The sequence below is a fragment of the Chelonia mydas genome, chromosome 2 (assembly GCF_015237465.2).
Source record: "Chelonia mydas isolate rCheMyd1 chromosome 2, rCheMyd1.pri.v2, whole genome shotgun sequence".
Lineage (NCBI taxonomy): Eukaryota > Metazoa > Chordata > Testudines > Cheloniidae > Chelonia > Chelonia mydas.
In genome coordinates this window covers 197,667,185-197,692,423 of record NC_057850.1, presented here as the reverse complement: position 1 = coordinate 197,692,423, position 25,239 = coordinate 197,667,185, and the positions used below count along the sequence as shown (strand labels likewise).

The 25,239-nt window shown below is 39.6% G+C and overlaps 1 protein-coding gene across 7 annotated transcripts in view; it reads right to left on the bottom strand.

Annotated features, from left to right (window-relative positions):
- Positions 1-25,239, bottom strand: part of RFTN1 (raftlin, lipid raft linker 1) — a 114,517-nt gene that overhangs the window by 39,756 nt on the left and 49,522 nt on the right. For all 7 annotated transcript variants that reach the window (XM_027822000.3, XM_037890466.2, XM_027822007.3 and 4 more), the window contains exons 4-5: positions 19,749-19,857; positions 4,687-5,122 (exon numbers count right to left, since the gene is read on the bottom strand). In XM_027822000.3, coding sequence (XP_027677801.1) covers positions 4,687-5,122; positions 19,749-19,857 — 545 coding nt within the window. The remainder of the gene's footprint in view (positions 1-4,686; positions 5,123-19,748; positions 19,858-25,239) is intronic.

Genomic DNA, 25,239 nt, shown 5'->3' with positions numbered 1-25,239 from the left:
ACCTGAGGAGCGACGAATTTAAATCTCATCATTAGGTAAGTCTCTGTAGACAACAAAATCATCACAGACATCTGCAGTACTGGGGCTAAGTGGAAGTTAAAGAGATAATCAAAATTCCCAGGAAGAAAGAAACACTAAACTTAACAGTAAAATTTCTACAATGAAAAATATTAATATATTGTTATTTTACATATTAGTGGCCCGATTAATGGCCCAGTGAAGTCAATGGTAAAGCTCCCATTGATTTCAAACACAGCAGGAATGGACCCCAATTGAACTGATATTTTTTTAAAGCAAATAAAAATAATAAAAAATTCAGGCAGCCCATTAACTTGGAAGTATCTCATATTATATTTGTAAAGATAATATCTTCTAATCCCAGGTGTTACTATGAGAGAGTCACTCTGACAGTTCTTTCTCATGGAGGTCTCATCGTGGAACTAAAAGAACACAAAGCAAACAGGGAAAATTTAGAGTAAGTCACTACTCAATGTGAACAACGATGGTGGAACTGGGTTCCATGGGATTATAATGCCAATGACTTAGCTAAAGCCTGGTTGAAGTAAGCATGGTGGGGAGCGAAAAGGGAATGAAGGCTTAATCAAGTATAGAGAGTGTACCTCAGAGAAGAGCTCAATACTCTCTCTATATAAAGGAAGGCTGGGAAACAACAGTTGATGAGTCCTGGAGGAAGGAGATGCAGAGAAGAGACATAACTCAAAATTAATACCAGCAAAGGGAACGTTAACAGGAATTCACTCACTACACACCACTTGTTTAGAAAGAACAAAGTGATGATAAGGTGACTCAAAAGGGTATACTACTCAAAAAACCATATGAACAGAGAACATAAATAAATCAGGAGAGATGTTAACTAACTGGAGATAAACCAGGACATGATTATTAAAGGTAGAAATAGATGGAGAAGGTTTTTTGTAGATATGATAACTATAACACTTTTCAACTTGGAAATGAAGGGAAGTAGGGAGGTAGCTATTTTGATTTGGTTTTGAGCTGTGCAGGTCTGATCCTACAAACATTTGTGGTCAATTGGATTCTTTCATTGGCCTTAATAGGCATTAGACCAGGCCCTTGATGACGTGAGTGAAAGTGTAAATGTAGGCACAAACAATAGCAAGAAAAATCTGGTCTGGTTTGTAATCAGAACTAATTTGATACCAAAGAAGTCCTGTCTACACTTGAAAATAGACCATTGTTGACAATGACTTTCAGCAAAGTGTAAAAAGATCAAAATCCTCTTCAGTACAGTTTCAGAAAGCATGGTATTTTCTGAAATGCTACTCAAAATATTTTATCCTGGTTACACGTGCACTTAAAATAATTTCCAATCCAGGTTTGGAGGACCCCTTGATGAAAGCCATTGTCAATAATGGGTCAACTGTTGACAGGTATACAAGCAGAAAGGACAAAGATTCTGAATTTCAAAAGCCATAAGAGAAGTGAGGAATGGAATTCAGTGAAGAAAAAAAACATAAAAGAGAAATGTTCAACTACTACTACTATTATTTGTGCAGCTAAGTTGGTGGTTGGCTCTTTACAGGTATAAAAATAAACATGTTGGCTCAAGAATGTAACAATAGATACAGATAATAAAGTCAAGAAAACAACTTCTACATAAGGGGGGGATTAGCTAGGTGACAAAACAAAGGCAGGTGGGGAAAGCACTTGGAAGAATTTCTTGTGAGAAAGTACTGTATGCCTGTGAGTTGCATAGAACATTTGGCAATACATACACATGAGAATAGAAAAAGGTCAATGTGGATAAACAAAGACATGCAAAGAGTAATAAAAAATGAGAAAAAGGCATATGGGCTCTACAAAATATTAGGCAAAGACACAAATCGGCAAACGTAACAATGATATTGTAAGAGTGTAAGAATGAGAAACACAAAGGGTTCATTTATATTGCAGCTGGAGATGTAATTTCCAGCTCAGGTAGACATACACATGCCAGCTTTGATTAAGCTAGAGCACAAGAGTAGTGTAGCTACAGTGGCAGCACACGCTAGCTGCCTGAGTACAATCTCATCCAAGACCCTACATAAGTACTTGAGTGGACAGACTACCCTGCTGCCCATGCCGCCATGACTACCCTGCTGTTTTTAGCACACTAGGTCAATCAAAGCTAGTGCAGGCATGCCTACACAAGCTGGTAATTATACATCCAGCAACAGTGTAGATGTACCCTACATTAAATAATAAAATGAAGACTGCACAAACTGTAACAAATACTACAACCATTTCCAAAAGATGAATTCAGGAGAAGAAAAGTCCAAGAGAGAGCAGAGAAAGAAAAGGTGAAAGAAAAGGGAGACAACGCAAAAATTATGCAGGGATTCCATGTTCACAAGGGTGGGTGCAGGATTGATGCCAAAGACTGAAATTCATTTTCCAGGGAAGAAAAAGGAAGTGCTGAAAGAACTCCCTGTCACTCAAGAATAATAAAGAAATCAGCTATATGGTGGCGACAATATATTTGGAAAAATCCAGCTACAGGTGAGTTACTTCATAAAACTGTCTTCTCAGATCCCCCTTTTTGGAAAATGGAAGCATTACCAACCTGTACACTGGCTGAGAAGTACTCTCAAATCAGAAAGCACTCAGGAGAAAGAAGTTAAACAAAGGTCAGCAGAGACTGAGAAACTGAAGATCTTCTCTAGTGAATCAGCAGCTGGGGTGAAATTTTGGGGGGTTTCAAGAAGGCCTTAAAATAAGTTCCACAACTAAAAGTTTCAGTACAATTGTCAGAAACCTGGGCACAGATGAGCTATCTCAGAGTCTGAAGACAGATGGAATTAGGGAATGGAAACTGTTTGTGCCAGACAGACAAGTGGTGCCCTTCAGGAAACCAGATTGGAACCGGTTTTTCCTCACTTTATGTATCCAATGTCCTGGATAAACTTCATAATACATTGTACAGACTACAAGAATGGGAAAATGCAGTAAGAGGCTCATACAATTCAGTGTAGAAAAATGTAAAGCTAAGGAGAATATAAAACATGGGAAGTGAGTATTCTCAAAAGTACTCTTATGTAAGAAAGAGAGAGTAACTTGCCTGGATGAACTGGATGTACCCGTTATTTAGAAGCAGTTGTAAATGCAAATACAATGCTGAGATGCGTAAGGGTCTAATACAAATCTCGATAAACTATTCTAATAAGAGACAAATGCAACCACTTTGGGATATACTTTGGATAAATCTGGCAGCTTTACTGTCCCACAAACAATGAAGAAAGTACAGTAAAAGGTGGCCAGTTTGAGTAAGCCCTCCTGCCAACCTAGTTATGTAAAAATACAAAAAAATCAGGCCAATATTCTATGGAGAAGGCTAAGAAGTCACTCTCACAGTCAGATACAGAATCCTGAGAGGAATAGAACAGTTTGGATGAGCTTATGTAAAATATAAGGCATGGGAATAAACTACAACCAAGGAGATGATGGTTCTGAAAATAAGTTAGGTGGAATTTCATTATATAAAGTAATAATTAATACCAAATGGACAACTAAGCAAAGCAGTAGTGTAAAAAGTGTTTTATAAGAAGCTAGACAAGATAGGGAAAAATATTGTAAGGTCTAATCGTTAATCATAAGATTCAATTCAGAATAATTTGGGAAAAGGTAAGAGTACACATTTCCTTCCCCCAATGACACTGTGTGTTTCTAAATTGTTCTAACCCGTATTTTATTTGTAATTGCAGGTGAAGTTACTGAATTGCAATAATTGCAGGTGAAGCTACATAGAAGTAAACAGATAAAATAGGGAGTCCAGTGGCATCTCCCTGCCAAGATATTTTTTTTTAAGTGGTGAAAAATGGCCCATTTAAAGTATAGTGTGCAACTAGAGGACAACAAAACAGACACAGGAAAATAGTTTATGATGAACCTCCCTCCACGAACAAATACATAAGAATAAGAAGATGAAAATGATCAAGTGTAATGAATTTATGAGAATGAACATTTACCATGAATAACTACTCCTTCCCTCTTACTGCTATCTGACCCTGTCCTAACTGGAGATCTGCAACTACCATCTCCACCTGTCTGAGAATCTAGATTCTCTGTGTTCTCAGAACTTTTGGGCTGGTTTATTTTCTGCTATGTGTTCACCTACAGTGGTGTTGACACACACTGAAAGGGTTTGAGGACTGTCCCATTTGTGACTCAGAACTGTAAAGCCTACTCGGGCACATTATTATCTTTTCAGATGAGCAAGTAGCAGATGGAAATCAACCAAGCTCAGGAGCTCTGAGGACTTCAATGCCACAAGCAGGGAGCAGTAGCAAACAAATCCAGTTGAACAGCAAGCATATGAACTTTCCACATGAGAAAGAGGCAAAAATAAGTTAAAGAGGGAAGCCCAAATCTGAGATGACAACTGCCCCCTGCAAACGACAACCCCACTAAAATAACACAGAAGGATGAACCTAATTGGTCAGAATGGAGTTGCACCTGATCGTCTGTTGCTCCTGTGAATGCCTAAACACTTATGATTAAATGATCATGAAGTGTGCAGCCAAGTTGAAAAGTGGGTTAAAAGGTTTTATTATTCATAGTGTGCATCTTTTCCCTGTTGCAATGCTACATTCACTTTTCCAAGATGCTGTGAACATAACAAGGGCAGTTTAAAACTTGCTTGTTCATATCAAAGGTCACTACAGTACTTACTTCCAGTAAGTGGTTCTGCACATAATGCTGATGTGTCGCTTTGTGCTACCCCTTCTTGATTGTCTGTTGCTTCTCTGAGTCTTGGTGAAACACTTGGGCTCTCTCCTTGAAACTGCTCTCCATTCTCCCTTGCAGAGTTTAAGCTCAGATGCTCAGTAACTGGTTCTTCCCCTCTTACATCCCCACTGGGCTCTACACTCTGGTCAACATTTTCCTCACTTGGGGCTGGTGCACTGCATCCATTAGCATCATCTGCTTTCTTGCTATCCAATGAAGCGTGATTCTCTGAATAGTTTGATGCATTTTTGACATCTTCTGGTTGTGCAGAGTTGTTACTGGTGGGTGCCACAGTGGTGCTGGCCTGGGAGTTCACCTGGGAACTGTACTGAGGTATAATTCCAACAAACTTCAAGCCTTGACTTGCTGCATCTTGAATCTACAAATCAAAGGAGATTATGTTTAAATTTGCATGTTGTCTTACAGGACTAGACATATTCTGAAAATAACACACTTAACGGGAACTAGCATGTAATTTTACTATTTCATCTGCTACTATAGGAAGTTCTCATAATTAGCTTTACATAAAATGTTAAATTCTAGAGAAACAGAATGACAAGTTCCTTCAACTGTCTGTGAAATGTGAAAATCAAAAAAGAAAGAGAAAGGCCTATGCAATAACATGCATTGGATTTCTTCATTGGGAATGAATATCTGTGTTTGAAAGGCTTTATTTATGACACATTACCAGATGTAGTTTTGCCTAACCCAAGTTTTATAGTGCCAGCTTAAAGACATTTGGAGTTGAGGAGCAGAATGTTATATACTCTGTTTACTCGATGGATATGCAAGTGAAAGTCCCACAAATTCCCTGGGCTACATATACATCTTTGTTAGCCCCTTATTTTAAATTGAGGAACAAATGAGAGTACAAAGAACAAAGTTATTGTAGTACCTTTTTAGTATTTGAACTAGTTCTAGAGATAGAGATACATTTGGAGTAAAAATGTCTGTGTGGATAAACAAAGAAAAATAATGAATAATCATCTTTGGAACCCCCCTTCAGGTAGTTGAAGGCTGCTATCAAATCCCCCCACACTCCTCTCTTCTGCAGACTGAACAAGCCCAGCTCTCTCAGCCTCTCCTCGTAAGTCATGTGCCCTCTCCCCCTCATCATTTTCGTTGCCCTCCACTGGACTCTCTCCAATTTGTCCATATCCTTTCTGTAGTGAGGGGCCCAAAACTGGACGCAATTCTCCAGATGTGGCCTCACCAGTGCCGAATAGAGGGGAATAATCACTTCCCCCGATCTGCAGGCAATGCTCCCTCTAAAGCAGCCCAACATGCCGTTAGCCTTCTTGGCAATAAGGGCACAATGACGACTCATATCCAGCTTCTCATCCACTGTAATCCCCAGGTCCTTTTCTGCAGAACTTCTTCTTAGCCAGTCAGTCCCCAGCCTGTAGCGGTGCATGGGATTCTTTTGTCCCAAGTGCAGGACTCTGCACTTGTCCTTGTTGAACCTCATCAGATTTCTTTTGGCCCAATCCTCCAATTTGTGTAGGTCACTCTGGACCCTATTCCTACCCTCCAGTGTATCTACCTCTCCCCACAGCTTAGTGTCACCTGCGAACTTGCTGAGGGTGCAATGCATCCCATCATCCATATCATTAATGAAGATGTTGAACAAAACTGGCCTCAGGACCAACCCCTGGGTACTCTGCTTCTTAAAATTTTAGATAAAGATGAATGATGGGAAAGTGTAGGAATGAAATTGTAAGAATGCAAGAACAATAATGAGACTGTACAAGTAATAACAAATATATATGAATGGAGCAGGAAGTAACAGATGGAAGGTCCAAGACAGAGCAGCAAGAGGCTGTTGAAATTCTCCTTCTAGTTAAACAGGCGCAATGCTACTGACTCAAACTCCCACTGACTTCAATCTGTTTGCACCAGTAGAATTGAGAAGAGAACCAGGAGAATAAGCTAGACTTTTAAAATGTCAGGGAGAGAGGTGACTGGCTGCTAATTCATGCATCAGTATTCCCCCTCTTCCCCGCCCCCCTCCGGGAGAAGAAAGACACTAGTGACTAGTGGATTTCTGGTGCATATTCTTAGTTATTTTGATTTAAGCAAAACCCCAAATTATAAAAAGAAATGGCCTCAGAATATAGGAGTTCTTCAGCCTCAGGCTAATACTGTGTTTTCAAGGCAAATAATCCAGCTGAATTGGAGCATCCTGGTTATTCTCTACAGTTCTGATTAATATGAACCTAAATAAAAGCTGCTCAGGCTTTTCAATTGCAAGTGAAAGAATGAATTATCCATTGAACCCATCACATTAGTTCTACAGCACTGGGAAGTGAGGTGGGCGGGGTAGAAGTTTGAGATATTAACAATTTTATTTAACACTAAAAAATAAAGAGGAAGCTCATTTCTGCATTTTGCCCCCACCCACAGACATTTTTTATGAATCATTATTTCCTGAGAATCACATTACTGTGCTGAATATATACACAACCTACAGGTGACATCTGATCAACACAGAGAACTTCCTCTTTCAAACGACTGGGATTTTTCGTGTTTAATTAACTCTTAAAGAGTGTGACGGTAGGAACTGAAGCATGGTTCCCCAGGAAACAGGGTGACAGTCAGCAGGGTGAGTTTGCAGATGGACAGGAGCTGCTGACTGGAGTGAGGCTCATTGCTAAAATGGAATAATTACCACAGCGCAATCTCGTCTCAATTAACAGGAAAGTAAAAATGCTATTACAGTGGCCTATTTAATAGAAGAAAGCCGGACAGCATTAGAGGTCTCTATAAATAAACTGAAGCATGTTATTTGTATTGGGCTAGAAGAAAGTCAGTGCCTGACTGGCTTGCTCAGTTGATCCAAGTGCATGCAAACGATATTATGCACTCATAATAGCCTAATGTGTCTGACTCCTTGTTGCAATTTTACAAATACTTGTAATACACTCATTATTAGCAAGTGTTACAAAGTCTCTTCATCTTCCAGTGCTAATCTAAACTGCATTCGTATAGTAGAATGTCAGATCAGCTAATTATAGTAATTTAACTAGTAGGCAGCTGCCAGAGTTTGAGCACAGTACAGGTATAATAATTTACTGGTCTTGGAACACTGGTTGTCACCCCATAGCAGGCTAACGCACACTGTGCACTGAATTACAGCAGCATTCACAGGTACTGCAGCAAGATCTCAGCACATCCAGAAAAGGTGTTTGTTCTTAGAAATATCAGTTCTTGGAAAATGGCTCTTGTTTTCAGAAGGGACAGAGGGGAACTGAGGATAGACTGATATTCTCATCATGATCAACCTAGGATTGTAACCATATCGTAGAGACTTAAAAAACCCATGTAGAATTTATTTCAAGGCACTTTACAAATAAATTAATCAGCAATAAAGCAGTAACCAGGATACAGTGCCTTGTTTGAAATCCCATTGTACATGGTCCCAATAAAATCAGTGGGGCAAGCATCTAATTAATTTCAATGAGGCAGGGATAGTGAAAGTGTTACACTAGCAGTGCAATGAAAGGTATTATACATCAGCAGATGTATCATTTTACTGCAATAATGCTTCCTCCCCACTCTCCACAGAAACATGTAGGAGCTGACCCTTGGCACAAATCAAAGAATCAACTCCTAACATTTTACATTTCCAAAATGAGGCAGTTTTTATTTAGAATTTGATTTTATTTTTAGAATCCTACCTAGAGCCCTAAGAAATGTAGGTTTTGTTGGCCTAGTGGACTAATCAACTTAAGGCATCTGCGTGGAGTCTTACAACCTCTGGGCCATGATTGGACTGATGCATTTTCAAAACAGCTAGTATTTATTGAAATTTCTCATATTTTGAAAAGTTATTACTGCATTTATTCAGTAATTATTTTTCAAATATACATATCTCAAACTTATATATACACATCAGGTCATTGGGGCTTACCATGCTCACCCTTATTTTAAGTTTCAATTACCCACTGAACTTCATTGCTCAAATTTTAAACCATTTTTTGAAATCAGAATGTTTATGATGAGTTCAAGCAACTTTCAGCATAGGTTCTGTTTCATTTTATTTGTTGTTGTTTTTAAAAATAGACAGTCACCAACTTCTCCAACCCCCACTTCTTTTGAGGCTGAAACCATGGATGCCAAATTTCAGCTTCAGTGACTGGGAAACAGCTGACGGCAACGAAAAATCAAGCTTTGTAAACAATATACTGGAGCTGGTGTGGGTGCTAATACAAAATAATCTGAAGTCTGAGCTTCCTACCAAAGGAGTTTGAGTTGGTGACAGGATATAAGCTGGCACTTTGGGGAAAGCCTGAACCTTGTGCTGCTGGCTGAAGTGCGTGTAACTTGTGCAGCACATCTGCTAAACTTGTTTTAGGTCATTTGGACAAATTACTTGATGAATGTAAATGGCCTGATTGTAGATGTAAAAGTAGCTTTCACACCTGCTTCTGTAAGGACAGTCAGGTACAAGCTTCTCTTGCAGGCTGAAGACAAACCTTCAGCACTACCACCCAGCAAGTCACCAAAAGGTAGAACAGGCTTTCTTGTTATTTTCTACCCAGAAAACTACTTGGCTGGCTACATCTCTTTAAAAAAGAAAACGAAGTACTGCACGTGCTAGAGCTGCAACTTTTCTTCATCACAAACACTCCAATGTAACAGTAAAAGGGTAGCAAAGCAGGCTGCTGTTTTATACTTAAGCATGAGGCAGATCAAATGAAAACTCACTATGTGCATGATGAGAGACTGTACTTACTAGAAGTCATAGAAGATGCTTATAAGAACAGAGTTTTAAAAAAAAAAATCTCCCCAACACCATGACAGGTTGTGCCCAGAAGCTGTGTGACTACATGGAACAAAACGCATGTAATTCAGCTGCAAAATTCTTTGAAGCAATGCAGATTTTTTTTTTTTAACCCTTCAAGGCATCACACAGGAAATCAAATCTGTTCCAACATACCAGCCTTTGAGGAAAATATCCCAGCAAATGCACAATTTAGAATCAATGTAGGGGAAATACATGTAGTGAAGCGGGACTGAATGAAAAGAACACTTTCATTTTGGCAGGCTAGTGCTGAAAGTATTCCAGATTGGACAAATATTACAATTGGTTGTCTTTATGTGCCAATCCACAGCACAAATAGTGAAAGGTCCTTTTCACATTATGTTCTATTGCTAAATGAGAAAAACAAGAGCATAAAAACACAGAAATTGCACCTGTACAGCATGCTGCAGCAGAATGAACTCAACATAACAAAAACTTCCCTACAATACATGCTCCAGATTGACTGAGGCTTTTATTAAAATTTGTTGTGTTTTTGAACATGTTATACGCAAGTTAGCATTTAATTCTTGGAATTTTTCAAAGGGAAGCCCCAATAAGATAAAAAAAGGATAGAAATTTCTTGTTTCATTCCTCGGATACATACAGAAACATTTCTAGCACCTAATAAAGCATTGTTTAGTTGATATGGGCCATTATAATATGGGCTGGTCTACACACACAACGTATTCCTGTTTAACTAGAATTTTCAAACCAGTTTAGTTCAACCAGTGTAAATCCGTAAGTGGACTCATTTTAAATCAGTTTACAGCTGTCTTATATTAATGGATTTGCACTGATTTAATTACGTCAATTCAAAAACAGGTTCTGTTTAACCAGGTGCAAGTTTCATGTGTAGCCACAACCTATATATTTTTGGAATTTAATGTTGCCCATGTAATTTGCTTCATAAAAATGGCATTTTGTCTTGATGACAAACAAAACAAAAAAAGACAGCTTTACCCATTACTATCAGTAAAGTAAATGGCAAATCTCCCGTGGACTCAAGTGGGAACAGGAACAAGACCTTCATCAAATCTCTCCTGTAATTACCCAACTTGGAATTTGGCCAGGACACTTTGACTAACACCTCCTAACACTTGTGAAAAGAATCATGGATTACTTCCTAAGTGGTTGGGACTTTAGTTTTATGCCTCAGCTGAAAAAAGGCATTGTCAGCAGCACAGTATAGTGCGGACAAACACCGTGCTGAGGCAATAGCTCAGAGTGCCACCCTACTGAATCAATTGCTGAGGCACCTGTGATTTCCTTGGATATCTCCTGTCTAATTACAGACCCATCCCAACTTTGCTTTTAATATGTAGTAAAATCACATCTCATGGTGGTATAGCTGATTTACAAAATGCTATTTTCAAAAAATAATCTGTTTGAGTTACAGGCACCAAAAACCATCACAGAAATCCAAATTTTAGGGACTGGGGGAAGTGTTAGTTTTATAATTGAACAATTATAAATAGATTTTTTTTAAAATTATTTAAATGAAATCTCCTGGAAAGTTTACTTTGGATTGTATATTTATAACTGCATTATCAACTGTCAAATAATCTCTGATATATAATGGACAAGGTGACACTGCTGTCAATTCAGAAACATGACGACTGCAGATATAAACACTGAGTAGCACACTGTTTTTTTTCCAGTTTCTGTAATTGTTCCCAATAGCAGTCTGTGCATTTCTCCCACGGGCTGACATTTGCGGGTCAAACATTTCTTTCAAGTTCAGAACAGTATTTCATCTAAATCAACAAGCATGGAAATTACAGCAAAACAATTTAATAATGAAAACCCGTCTCTTGGAAAGGGTTTTCAAGCACAAATGGGCAGTTGATTTTAATAAGACTAGTGTTCTAAACTTCTCTTAACTTTTTGATGCCAGGAGCTGGAATTTCTTGGCATGCATTCAAAGTAAATATACCTTGTACTAATGCCACCAGGATACTCTAACTCATCACAGCTGGCAGTGTTTCTGAGGTTTAGACTCCCTGGTGACTTAGGTAATAATTTTTCAGAAACTAGTCATTACATCTGAGTGGTTATTTCATTAATGCTTTATAGACTGGTTTGGTGTATGATTCATGCTAAAATAAGGTGCCCAGTGAATGTAGTAGCAACCAATTAAAGGGAACTGTTGCTAACACAAAACAAACAACAGAAAACATTTACAGAGAACAGATGAAGCAGAATTCCATTTGGACAGAGGAAAAAAGTCACTCTCTGGTAACAATCAACCAATTTTCCACAAGCCAGATGCATTAGGGTAGGTCTGTAATAAGTTCAGAGACAGAAAGTTGCTACTTAGTGCTGCTAATGAGAAAATACACTGCACTAGAAACAATGGGTTGGTCAAATTTGGTCAAAAGATATTTTAAAAAAACAAGTCTAGGCTGTCCCAGTTAATAAAAGAAATATTCCTATTTTTTATAACAACTTCATGGTCATCTCTCAAGTCCCTGTCACAAGTCATGCAAATGTACTTTGATAACTGACATACCCTCAAAGGTCTTGAGGCAAAGAGTACATGCTGGTGAGGAGCAAGGAGAATAGTATGTGCTGTATGTCAGGAATTGACATGAAAATACTGTTCCAGGCTACAGCATTACAACTGGATCATTCCTCATTAGGATTTATTGGTGCATACTTTATCATAAATACCAAAGCTCCCCTTTTTTGTCACCTTGGTTTCTGTATTTGTTTCTGAAAAGAGATATTTAAAATTGAAAGCATCTTTTAGTTAGTCTTGGACACTTTCTGTAAGTCTGCTATACTCATGCTCATTTCCAAAACAGAAACAATAAACCAGGATTTAAGGCTCATTTTAAAATAGGCTAAGCATAGCCAATGGCATGAAGGAAGATTTTTAGTTACTTCTATAACCACTCAGAAACAGTGTTAAACTTTATACTTCCAGCACTTTTGCATCCTGAATGTTAGGTTGCAGAAAGTGAAATCTCACTGTGACAAATCTTACTGTGACAAAGTGCTGGGAGCTAGCACCTACTGAGTTCTGGGGGTGGGCAGGCGCTAGCCCACCCACAAGCTGGGAACTAGCAGGTGAGCCAGCACTCTGGTCACTCTGGCACTAATTAGTTTCCCCAGGGAGGTCTGACTGGGGAATGTAATGTAACTGGCAAATCAAGCTGGCCGGCTAGGTAAGGTAAGGATTTTTCACTTCACAAACTTATCAAACTATTTAGTATGACTGGCAATTTTTGCTCAGCAAAGGCTCCAACCTTAGGGGCCCCAAATAACTCAGTATCCTGTCAAGCAAAACTTCCACTGAAGTCAAAGGAGATTTGCTTAAGTAAGCACTGGGTACTAAAATAGTAACAGGAGTTGAAAGTTAAGATTGTGGTACAATAACAGAGATCAGGGATTTACCCATCTCAGTACAGCTCAACCTTGCTGGCCACGCTGTTGATGACCTTGCCTGAAATAAGATTCTTCTGAAATTTATGGTCCTAGCACCAGTGCAAGCTCCATTAGAACACTAGTGGAGACTGTCCACAAGTGTATTCACCACTGTGTCATTAGAGCAGTGTTAGATGACATAATTATAAGAATTCTAGTGGCTACTGTAACCTCAGGCCAGCTTGGGTGCTAGAACTTCAGAAAAAAACCTCAGCCTAGCCATAGCCTTATTTTGTATAAGATTTACGCTTTAAAACTGGTATACACCTGGAACGTCCTCCAGGCTTCAACCATCCTTCTCCTCAATCCCCACAAACCTCTGCATATGCTTTAACCACAGGTCACTTTGGATAAATCTTACCAGTGACCTACTGGAGGTTTGTTAATGGTTTGGTATAGGCTACAGATTTGTGACTGTAGCTTTGAAGTCTGAACACCGCCTTGAATCTGAGTCTTCTGTTAAAAACAGTTTCTAATGGGTGAATACAAGTCGGGAACAAGTAAAGATTTATGCAAATATAAGTTTGAAAATTGCTTTCAACAATCATGTCAGCTGGCTGAATATGATTCAGTGGTCAGTGTAATCATGACAAACTGTGTTCTATGCTGGGTTTACTCATAGTCAGTTGACACAACACTAAACACTGACTCAGTGTATCTTCATTGTCCAAGCTGGGAAAAACACAAAATGTAAAGTGTAATGGACATAGATTAGATATTACAAGTTGTCTTAGTTTTCGTGATCTACAATGTTATTTGCAGGAATTAAGTATTATTTTTAACCTGAGAATATCAGCCTCAACCCATACTTGCTTTCACTTAACAACTATCTAGTATCTACAGTAGAAGCTGCAGTTCAACAGACTGAACAATTTGCCCATACCTTCCTTCAGGACAATACCAAATACAAACAGATCCACTGTTACCAAATATTTTCTTTTTTTCCAGACAATTACTGGAACACTGAAGCCATAGACTGTGTAGTTTACATCTATTTTTACCCTGGTCAAGAGGATGACCCCAAAATCTACTGGGTCAAAGGATTCCAAGGCCCCTGGGAACATCATGAAAATAGTTTTGTGACATTCATGCAGCTTATATCTCAACACCAGAGTTAAATGGCTGAGTCAAAAGAACTCACATTGAAAGAAGTTTAACCAGGAACAGATGTTCCCCTTCACACTATACTGCTTAACATACAGTATATGTGATTTTTCACCATACTTTGTTTTATACATTCTTTCAAAATGTTAACAAAACACACTTCAACAAATACCATTATTGCAGCAGACAGCCAACAGCTGGGCCATTGCTGTCCAGTTTTAACCATTGCTTCTAGATCATATCTACACCAGGAACCCAAATTAAAAAAAATTAAGCATTACTCTGCACTGAAAACATGCAGAAAACAAAGTTGGTCTAAGATGGTTTTTATTACAATGTGTTACAGAAATAAATGTATTGTTCTCTTGTACGTACACTTGAGAACCAAGGGTCTGAAGGATGGAAATGATTTGAAAGAGTTTCAGATCACATCAAGATAAGTAATCCCTCTGAGTAATAAATGATACTCTAGAGGGGTAATTTCCCAACCATCCAAGTACATTCAGACTGTTTATTCATTTGAAGAATGACTGCTACGACCAATATTCATGGTCCAAATTCTTCCCCCTTTCCATCTTTTATTTCCACCTGCTCTGCCCATCATCTGATAGGCTCTGTAATAAATTTCTAAGCAAAAAGCATATCAAGAATGCCAGTTTAAACTACAGAATAATGTTTGATATTTTTACAAAATATTTTTCTACTGAGCTTCAACAGAGACAATGTACTCAGAGAATACAGGGAAGAGCTCTTTGTACCACTGTCAAGGTTCCTCCCCCACTCTGAACTCTAGGGTACAGATGTGGGGACCTGCATGAAAAAAACCTCCTAAGCTTATCTTTACCAGCTTAGGTCAAAACTTCCCCAAGGTACAAAATATTCCACCCTTTGTCCTTGGATTGGCCGCTACCACCACCAAACAAATACTGGTTACTGGGGAAGAGCTGTTTGGACACGTCTTTCCCCCCAAAATACTTCCCAAAACCTTGCACCCCACTTCCTGGACAAGGTTTGGTAAAAAGCTTCACCAATTTGCCTAGGTGACTACAGACCCAGACCCTTGGATCTTAAGAACAATGAACAATCCTCCCAACACTTGCACCCCCCCTTTCCAGGGAAATGTTGGATAAAAAGCCTCACCAATTTGCATAGGTGACCACAGACCCAAACCCTTGGATCTGAGAACAATGAAAAAGCATTCAGTTTTCTTACAAGAAGACTTTTAATAGAAATAGAAGTAAATAGAAATAAAAAAAAATCCCCCCTGTAAAATCAGGATGGTAAATACTTTACAGGGTAATTAGATTCAAAACATAGAGAACCCCTCTAGGCAAAACCTTAAGTTACAAAAAAGATACACAGACAGAAATAGTTATTCTATTCAGCACAATTCTTTTCTCAGCCATTTAAAGAAATCATAATCTAACACGTACCTAGCTAGATTACTTACTAAAAGTTCTAAGGCTTCATTCCTGGTCTATCCCGGGCAAAGACAAAATATAGACAGACACACATACCCTTTGTTTCTCTCCCTCCTCCCAGCTTTTGAAATTATCTTGTCTCCTCATTGGTCATTTTGGTCAGGTGCCAGCGAGGTTACCTTTAGCTTCTTAACCCTTTACAGGTGAGAGGAGATTTCCTCTGGCCAGGAGGGATTTTACAGGGGTTTACCCTTCCCTTTATATTTATGACAACCACTATGCAGCAAACCATTAACCAGCCCAGCAACAGCATTAATAGACTCCAAAAATTGCCATGTCCAGCTATTCTTTCCTGCTGAAAAGAGGGTTAAGTCCAAAGCAAAGTACTAGCAATGAAGAGTTAGAGATGTGGAATAAAAGGACCCAAAACTGGAAGAAATCAGGAACAGTCATCTAACAAAATAAAATAATCTGAAAGATTTTTTGTGGGTTTTTTTGTAGAAGATATAAATAATTGATTAGAAATCAAAGTGTTAGTCCCTTTTACTTAAAAACAAAGTTGTTTTTAAATGTACTACAGAGTGTAGCTCTTTAGCCTTTCCCCCTCTCCAGTTAATACACATGTATCTTGTCTAACTCCACATGTGTCCTATGATACAACTGCAGTCTTCCCCATCTATCTGCCCTTTCATGCACTTAAGGAGAAAGGTGCTTCTGGAACAGCTCCACTATTGTAACTATGCGGCGACAACGATGGAGGACGAGAAAGAGATTTCTTTGCTTTCCTACATCGTTCTGGCAAAGATTTGTACAATCGCCTTGTGATGCTGTCCCACAGATTCAAAGCTGCCCTTCCTCCAGCAACAGTCCATTATCCGACCTTCCTGTTTCATCTGTTGCAGCTTGCCTTTGAGCCAGGGAGACCTGGATGGGGTGCTGACTCCTGGGTTTAAGTAAATCAATGACTATGGGTAGCAGATGATTAATGGCCTAGCGATCTGGCAATTGTGTGGTATACCTCTTCCAGATTGCCTAGAATCCCACTGCATTCTAATGTCTCAGAAGGTAGACTATCACTGCCCTGGCTCGGCACTTCCATTTGTAGAAGATGAGTACAGCGAGCAGTAAAGATCAGGGTCAGGGTGTGTCTGGCTACATAATTTGCTTCGGAGATCAAAGAGAAGAACCACATGCTGAATACGGACAGATTCTGAGCCAGTGTTGGAGATGTCATCTGTGCGGTCACTGAAGTAACCAAAGACTATGACTACAGGGGGATGCTAAAAACAGGCTTGATAGCAGCTTGATCTGCTCCAGTAGGAAATCCACAGGAGTGTGGTTATATACAACTATCATATGGCTACTCTTTAACCTGGCATTCACATACCATGCAAACACATTTGAACTAGTCCACTGTTGAGAGTGCAAAACTATGGCTGCTACTCCTTCCTTGTCCCCCCTAGAGTCAGGCATCACAAAGTTACCACTTGGCACCAGCTGTTAGTACAGGTCCACCAGAGTCACCCAGCCAGACTTCACTGATACACAGTGAGTTTAGGTCATGAGTTACAGCCCTGATCAGGTTGTATGTGGTGCTCATTCTGCTGAAGACCAGTTAAATACAATAAGCCGCATCTTAAGGTCACTTCAGCGAAAGTGGACAGAGCAATGGAGTAAGACTTAGGTGTGGTTGGAAAGATCCAAAGACAATGCCCACCACTGGGTTTCAGACTGTGGTTTTTGGTTCAGCCTTCCCCAGGCCAATCACAACTGGAACAGTGAAGGATACTGAGTTCAGAGGAGTTGAGGGAGAGAGAAGCAGGCTGTCCAACCTCCGCAGTGGGATCAAACTGAAAGTTTTCTACAGAACATTATTTGGCTAGGAGACAAAGGTGCAAAATGATGCATATCAGTAATTTTTTACAGCCAAAGAGCAGAAAATGAATCACAACTAGCAACTGCTTTTTAACCTGAATGCCTCACTAATCTAGAATCTATTGGGAATGTATGAATCCTCTATGTCTGTTACAGAACTTCTACAGAAGAGGATCGCAGATTGATGTGTAAAGCAAAAGTCCTGAGAGCAGCATATCTATTTTGCAAAGTTTGGTATTCACATATTGACACATTTCGAAAATTACTATCTCCTTCCTACAGACATCAGTTCAGTTTCCCCTTCCCTACACCTCTGTCTCCACAAAGCTCCATAACATTTCCTTCAACACTTGTCTCCATAACACTTCCTTCATGCATCTAGCCATGGCAGATCATTTATGGGAGGTCAGAATAAAAGTGGGAGGCTAGAGGGAGGTCCCATCATAGAAGATTCCTAACACGAGTTACACCTAGAATACAGATGTGATTGAAAGATTTTCTTGGGCTTCTTGTTTTGTTTTCAAGTAAAGAGAACATATGCTCACATCATGTCTCAGTGTCTTTAAAGAAAAACAGGATATTTCACTTGAATCAATCAAAACTTTTTTTCTTTTTATAACTGCTAATGTTTGTTCAAGACCTATGGCTATACCAAGCAGAATTTCCCCTGCATTTTCCAGGAACAAATAGTCCAGTTGTATGCAATGTGATGGCTAGTGTCTGGGGTGAAGCAGAGAGTCAACTGAGGATAGACACTATCAAAGATGTTCCTTTGCTCAGAGTCAATGTTAATCACCCTCGTTCAGCATTGCATAATAAAACTCATATAGATAATTAAGTTACTGGAAAAAAATCTCCACTCCAAGAAAAGTCACTGGTAAGTCAAAAGGTAGTAGGAATCCACATGACTGAGGATCTGAATATTCAGTAATCAAAAATTAAATAGCTTGTATTGTGTTTCATGCTTTGGGGAGATTAACGGTGGTGTTCTCTTTTTAAAACAACCAACAATCCTGTGCCACCCTGGCATCCCCATATTCACCACTGTCATATAATTTTGCAATGTTTTATACAAAGTATGCCTTGTGAGGTATCATTCTAAAAGTCTTGATCTGCTAGACATTAATATCTCATTAGATTGTATGTGCTATCATTGTATGTGAAGTTATGAAGTTTGGCCATGTATGTGCTACTGAAACATATGAGGTTGAGAACACCCACAAGCAGCCTTTCAGGTACAACAATAAAAAGGTCAAACAAAGTTGATGGCTTATTGAGGATATATGCACAAGCATAAGGATTACCCCAGGAACTGTGTACGATAGAAACCTCTCAGAGATAACACTATACAATGGGAACTGTTTGACCCAGGTCACAGAAAAAGAGCTTTCCAGCAAGTTGGAATAAGATATAAAAGGGGGAAGTGACATCATGACTGGACCTCACTGCCTCACTGCCTAGGGGGGCATGGAGAAACATTCGGGGGGGGAGGCGGCCTCCACGGGGGGGGGGGGGGGGAGGAGGAAGCACCACGCTTCCAACCCCAACTCTGCCACCAGCCTCACTCCTCCCTCAACCCCATTCAGCCCCCAGTCCTCCAGGCCCAGCCCCACCCTCATTCCCTCTCTGCCTCCAAACCAGCTCCAACCCCAGCCTCAGCTCCTCATGGCCCCCAGCCTGGTTCTGCCCTCATTCCCTCTCCACCCGCAGACCAGCTCTGACTCTAGCCCCAGCTCCTCCCCCAACCCCAGCTCTGCCTTCAGCCCAAGCTCCGCTGCTGAGGAAGCCTTGGCTGTGCAGTAAAGGGGGAAGGGCACAGAGAGATTCCGTTACTAGTAAGGGGGGACCACGACTGAAGAAGTTTGAACACATCTCGCTTAAAATAATTTTATGCAAGGACAACTCTGGGAAATAATGAGCCTCTTTACCTACAGTATTATCCCAGTGTTAAACTCAAATAATTCCGAACAATTGGCACCAAAGTGGAAACAGATATTATTTTAGCTGAGACTGTGCCCAACAGTCAATTACAGTGCAGGGATATATTGTACAGTAGTAAAATGAGTTAATTAACATCTACTTGAGATCACTCACCCTGTGGTACAGCAAGTCATTTTCTCATAACAGAATGGTCAATGACTTGTTTCACTGGTCACTATAATTGCTTGAGAAGATGCTGTCCAGATATTGGAATCATAAAAGAGTAGCAAACTCTACTGAAGCCTTGTTAATGTTTGAAATATACAGAATGTGGGGAGGAGGAGGAGGAGGAGGAGGAAAGATGAACTTGCAGTGGCTATTTCCCCTGACGGACACAACTAGCAGCAGTCATTAGGCGTGTTGTGTCCTTTTCAAGTTGTTTTCCTTATACTTACTTTCTCAATAAAATCTGGTATCTTTTTTTTATCCGAGAGTTGGTCCGAGGAGGAGCACAGTTCTATCTCCAGTGTGTGTCCTTCACTGTGAACATCACTTTTCACAGATCTGAAGAGACAGAAAAACACAAGTAGAGCTTTTAAAATTAAATCCCCAAAAATCCTTAAGTACTTGTTCTTAATAAAGTTTGGTTCCATGCAGAACTATCATTCAGTCCCAGCACATGTTACACAGAACCCAACACAGCTTCATAGCTCAGGTGAACCTGCAGCTTCAGAGCGCTATGTATTACCTAAGGAGGGAAGCTATCCCCAAATGATGGCTGGGTTATGCCTAAGTGGCTGCCTAATCCCTTCATCTGCCCCAAGGTATCATGCCCCAGCTAGGGTCTTCAGAATGATATTAGGGAAGAAGTAGTACGCATGTGCCTCTTGGACTGTGGAGGGGGCAGGTTCCACCCCGATGGATTGACAGTGGATCTGACCCCACACAGACAAGCATAACAGGCCTGCTTTACCAGTATGACAGATGAGCTCCCCCTTCTCTACAGGTATAAAAGTGAGAGAGCCAGGCATCACAGAGATCTAACAGAGGGACAGAACTAAAAGGAGAGAGTGTTTTGTGGGCAGTGATTTCTTTGTAAGTTAAAGTAGGGAAATCCCTTCCATCATCGCCTATCTGGCTCCAAGAACCAGATTTTGCCCCTTTTTAGGAAGAGTCAAGAGTTTATTAATGTGTCACAAACAAAAAATCAAATAACCCAGGGCTTTCCATATTTTAAAAAACAAGAATGGTGGTTGACTTTACAGAATAAGGAAATAAATATAAAATGTGTCATTTTCTGAGCAAATCATGGAGTCAATTTGGGTAGGTAAGAAATATTTTCCAGCCCACGCAACATAATAAATAAATAATACATAAAACTTTTCATCCATGAATCTTAAAGCATTTTACAAACATCAAATAAATCTCATAATACCATTCTGAAGTAGTTACTAATATCTCAGTTTTACAGATGGTTAAACACAGACACAGAGACCCCAGTTTTGCAACTCTTACTCCCACTGTGTTATTTAGATCAGTAAGAACATAAGAACGGCCATAGTGGGTCGGACCAAAGGTCCATCTACCCCAGTATCCTGTCTTCCGACAGTGGCCAATGCCAGGTGCCCCAGAGGAAATGAACAGAAGAGGTAATTGTCAAGTGATCTATCCCCTATCGCCCATTCCCAGTTTCTGGCAAACAGAGGCTAGGGACACCATCCCTGCCCATCCTGGCTAATAGCCATTGATGGTCCTATCCTCCATGAACTTATCTAGTTCTTTTTTTTAACCCTGTTATAGTCTTGGCCTTCACAACATCCTCTGGCAAGGAGTTCCACAGGTTGACTGTGCGTCATGTGAAAAAATACTTCCTTTTGTTTATTTTAAACCTGCTGCCTATTAATTTCATTTGATGACCCGCTAGTTCTCCTGTTATGAGAAGGAGTAAACAACACTTCCTTATTTACTTTCTCCACACTAATCATGATTTTACAGACCTCTATCATATCCCCCCTTAGTCATCTCTTTTCCAAGCTGAAGAATCCCAGTCTTATTAATCTCTCCTCATATGGAAGCCATTCCATAACCCTAATCATTTTCGTTGCCATTTTTTGAACCTTTTCCAAATCCAATATATCTTTTTTGAGAAGGGGCAACCACATCCCCATGCAGTATTCAAGATGTGGGGGTATCATGGATTTATATAGTGGCTATATGATATTTTCTGTCTTATTATCTATCCCCTTCTTAATGATTCCCAACATTCTGTTAGCTTTTTTGACTGCCACTGCACATTGAGTGGATGTGACTCCAAGATCTCTTTCTTGAGTGGTAACAGCTAATTTAGACCCCATCATTTTTTAGATGTATACTTGGGATTATGATTTCCAATGTGCATTACTTTTCATTTTTCAACATTGAATTTCATCTGCCATTTTGTTGCCATTTTGTCACCCAGTTTTATGAGATCCAGTCTGTTTGGGACATAACTATCTTGAGTAGTTTTATATCATCTGCAAATTTTGCCACCTCACTGTTTACCCCTTTTTCCAGATCACTTATGAATATGTTGAATAGGACTGATCCCAGTACAACCCCCTGGGGGACTCCACTATTTACCTCTCTCCATTCTGAACACTGACCATTTATTCCTACCCCTAGTTTCCTATTTTTTAACCAGTTACCAATCCATGAGAGGATCTTCCCTCTTATCCCATGACAGTTTACTTTGCTTAAGATTCTTTGGTGAGCCACCTTGACAAAGGCTTTCTCAAAATCTAAGTACATTATATCCACTGGATCCCTCTTGTCCACATGCTTCCTGACCCGCTCAAAGAATTCTAGTAGATTGGTGAGGCATGATTTCCCTTTACAAAAACCATGTTGACCCTTCCCCAACAAATTATGTTCATCTATTGGCGTCACATTAGCTATCCTCCAGTCATTTGGTACAGAACCTGATTTAAATGATAGGGTACAGACGACAGTTAGCAGTTCTGCAATTTCACATTTGAGTTCCTTCAGAACTCTTGAGTGCATACCATCTGGTCCTGATGACTTATTACTGTTTAGTAAGGCTGTCAAGTGATTAAAAAAATTAATTGCGATTAATCGCACTGTTAATAATAGAATACCCTTTATTTAAATATTTTTGCATGTTTTCTACATTTTCAAATATATGGATTTCAATTACAATACAGAATACAAAATGCAGAGTGCTCACTTTATATTTATTTTTTATTACAAGTATTTGCACGGTAAAAAAAAACAAAAGTAGCATTTCAATTCACCTGCAAGTACAAGTACTGTAGTGCAATCGCTTTATCATGAAAGTTGAACTTACAAATGTAGAATTATGTACAAAAAACTGCATTAAAAATAAAACAATGTAAAATTTTATAGCCTGCAAGTCCACTCAGTCATACTTCTTGTTCAGCCAATCACTCAGAAAAACATGTTTGTTTACATTTGCAGGCGATAATGCTGCCCACTTCTTATTTACAATGTCACCTGAAAGTGAGAACAGGCATTCTCATGGCACTATTGTAGCTGGCAATGCAAGATATTTATGTGCCAGATGCACTAAAGATTCATATGCCCCTTCATGCTTCAACCACCATTCCAGGGGACATGCGTCCATGCTGATGATGGTTTCTACTTGATAACAATCCAAAGCATTGCGGACTGATGCATGTTCATTTTCATTATCTGAGTCAGATACCACCAGCAGAAGGTTGATTTTCTTTTTGGTAGTTCGGGTTCTGCAGTTTTTGCATCAGAGTGTTGCTCTTTTAAGACTTCTGAAAGCATGCTCCACACCTCATCCCTCTCAGATTTTGGACGACATTTCAGATTCTTAAACATTGGGTCGAGTGCTATAGCTATCCTTAGAAATCTCACATTGGTACCTTCTTTGCGTTTTGTCAAATCTGCAGTGAAAGTATTCTTAAAATGAACATGTGCTGGGACATTATCTGAGATTGCTGGAACATGAAATATATGGCAGAATGTGGGTAAAATAGTGCCAGGTACATACAATTCTCCACCAAGGAGTTAAGTCACAAATTTAATTAACACATTATTTTAATGAGCATCATCTGCATGGAAGCATGTCCTCTGGAATGGTGGCCAAAGCATGAAGGGGCATACAAATGTTTAGCATATCTGGCACATAAATAGCTTGCAATGCTGGCTACAAAAGTCCCATGCAAATGCCTGTTCTCACTTTCTGGGGACATTGTAAATAAGAAGAGGGCAGCATTATCTCCTGTAAATATAAACAAACTTGTTAATAACTGATTTTTTTCCTAGTTAATAAGTCTTTAGTTAGTTTATTACAGGATTGGCTATAAATGTTGTCTTTGGTTTGAGATCTGAGGTACAATTGGCCTGGGGTAAGTGACTGGTCTTTTTGGACTTAGAGTAACCTCAATATTATTGTGATTTTTGTTGTAAAGGACCATCTATCACAAAGGCAGGCTTGCCTGGGTGGCAAGGTAGACTGGAGTGCCCAAGGGGACTGTCCGTGACTCCAAGTTAAAGCAGTTATAGTGCTTAAGGAGTACACACTTGAAGCTTGGTTGAGGAAATCTAATTATAGAACATATAACCAATTTGGGGTTTGTGCCCTGATTTGTAGCAGTCTGCCCTGAGTTTGGTACCCATGTTCAAGAGTCACTCCAGACAAGCTGACACCCAAAATTCAAGAAGGCAGTTGATAAACTGAATAGGGTTCAGAGAAGAGCCACGAGAATGATTAATGGATTAGAAAACATGCCTGATAGTGATACAGTCAAGGAGCTCAATCTATGTATCTTAACAAAGAGAAGGTTGAGAGGTGACTTGATCAGTCTATAAGTACCTACATGGGGAACAAATATTTGACAATGGACTTTTCAGTCTAAAAGACAAAGGCTGGAAGTTGAAGCTAGACAAATTCAGACAGGAAATAGGATACATTTTTGACAGTGAGGATAATTAACCACTGGAACAATTTACCAAGGGTCATGGTGGATTCTCTTATCACTGGCAATTTTTAAATCAAGATTGGATGTTTTCTAAAAGATATGCTCTAGGAATTATTTTGGTGAAATTTTATGGCCTGTGTTATGCAAGAGATCAGACTAGATGACCACAATGATCTTGTCTGGCTTGGAATCTATGAATCTCTCTCCCCCAACTTACCCATCTGTAAAATGGGGACTCGTAATGAGGTGACTCAGGTATCTGATGCCCTCTTTCTTGGCACTCCTTGCCCAAATAAGGTGTCCTTTTGGGAGAGAAGAGCAGGAAGTTTACACCTGCAAAAGCTGCCTAAAGAGTTCATGCAGGATCATCTGCTAGCATAACCAATAAGAATTGGTCCTCCAGCAGCTAGAAGAGACAGAGAAGACAGAAGCCAATTGGGGCCCATCAGGAAAGCTAAAAACAGCTGGTTGCTTCTTCCCAGGGGCAGTTCTGGGTGATGATTGGACAGGGGAGGAAGAATTTCCCCTATTTTAATGCAAAAAAAAAATTAAATCAGGTCTGGCCAGGTTCCACATTGTAGAATTTAAAGCCCAGATGGCCACCTTGGGTTGCATATCCATTGAGTGCTGCAAAATTAAAAGGAGTTTGCTTTGTGAGATGCTCCACTGGTTCAGGCGAACCTGTGACAGGATTATACATACTTAACTCACAGGACTGGTTTAGGGGTTAGTTAGGTAACTGAAATGAATTGAAGATTCTAAGCAGCCAGTAATCTGAAGAATTTACCCAAGGTTCCACATAAACCATGATTCCACGACTGCGGAATTCGCCAGGTTTTCTATTCCCTGCAGCAGAACCGCATTCTAGAATCCAAACTCTCATTAAAATTTGTGTTTCTAGCTTTCATAGTTTATGAAAATAACCTTAAAAATGTAAACTGAGTGTAAATCTTCTTGCGTACATAGACAACCTGAAACA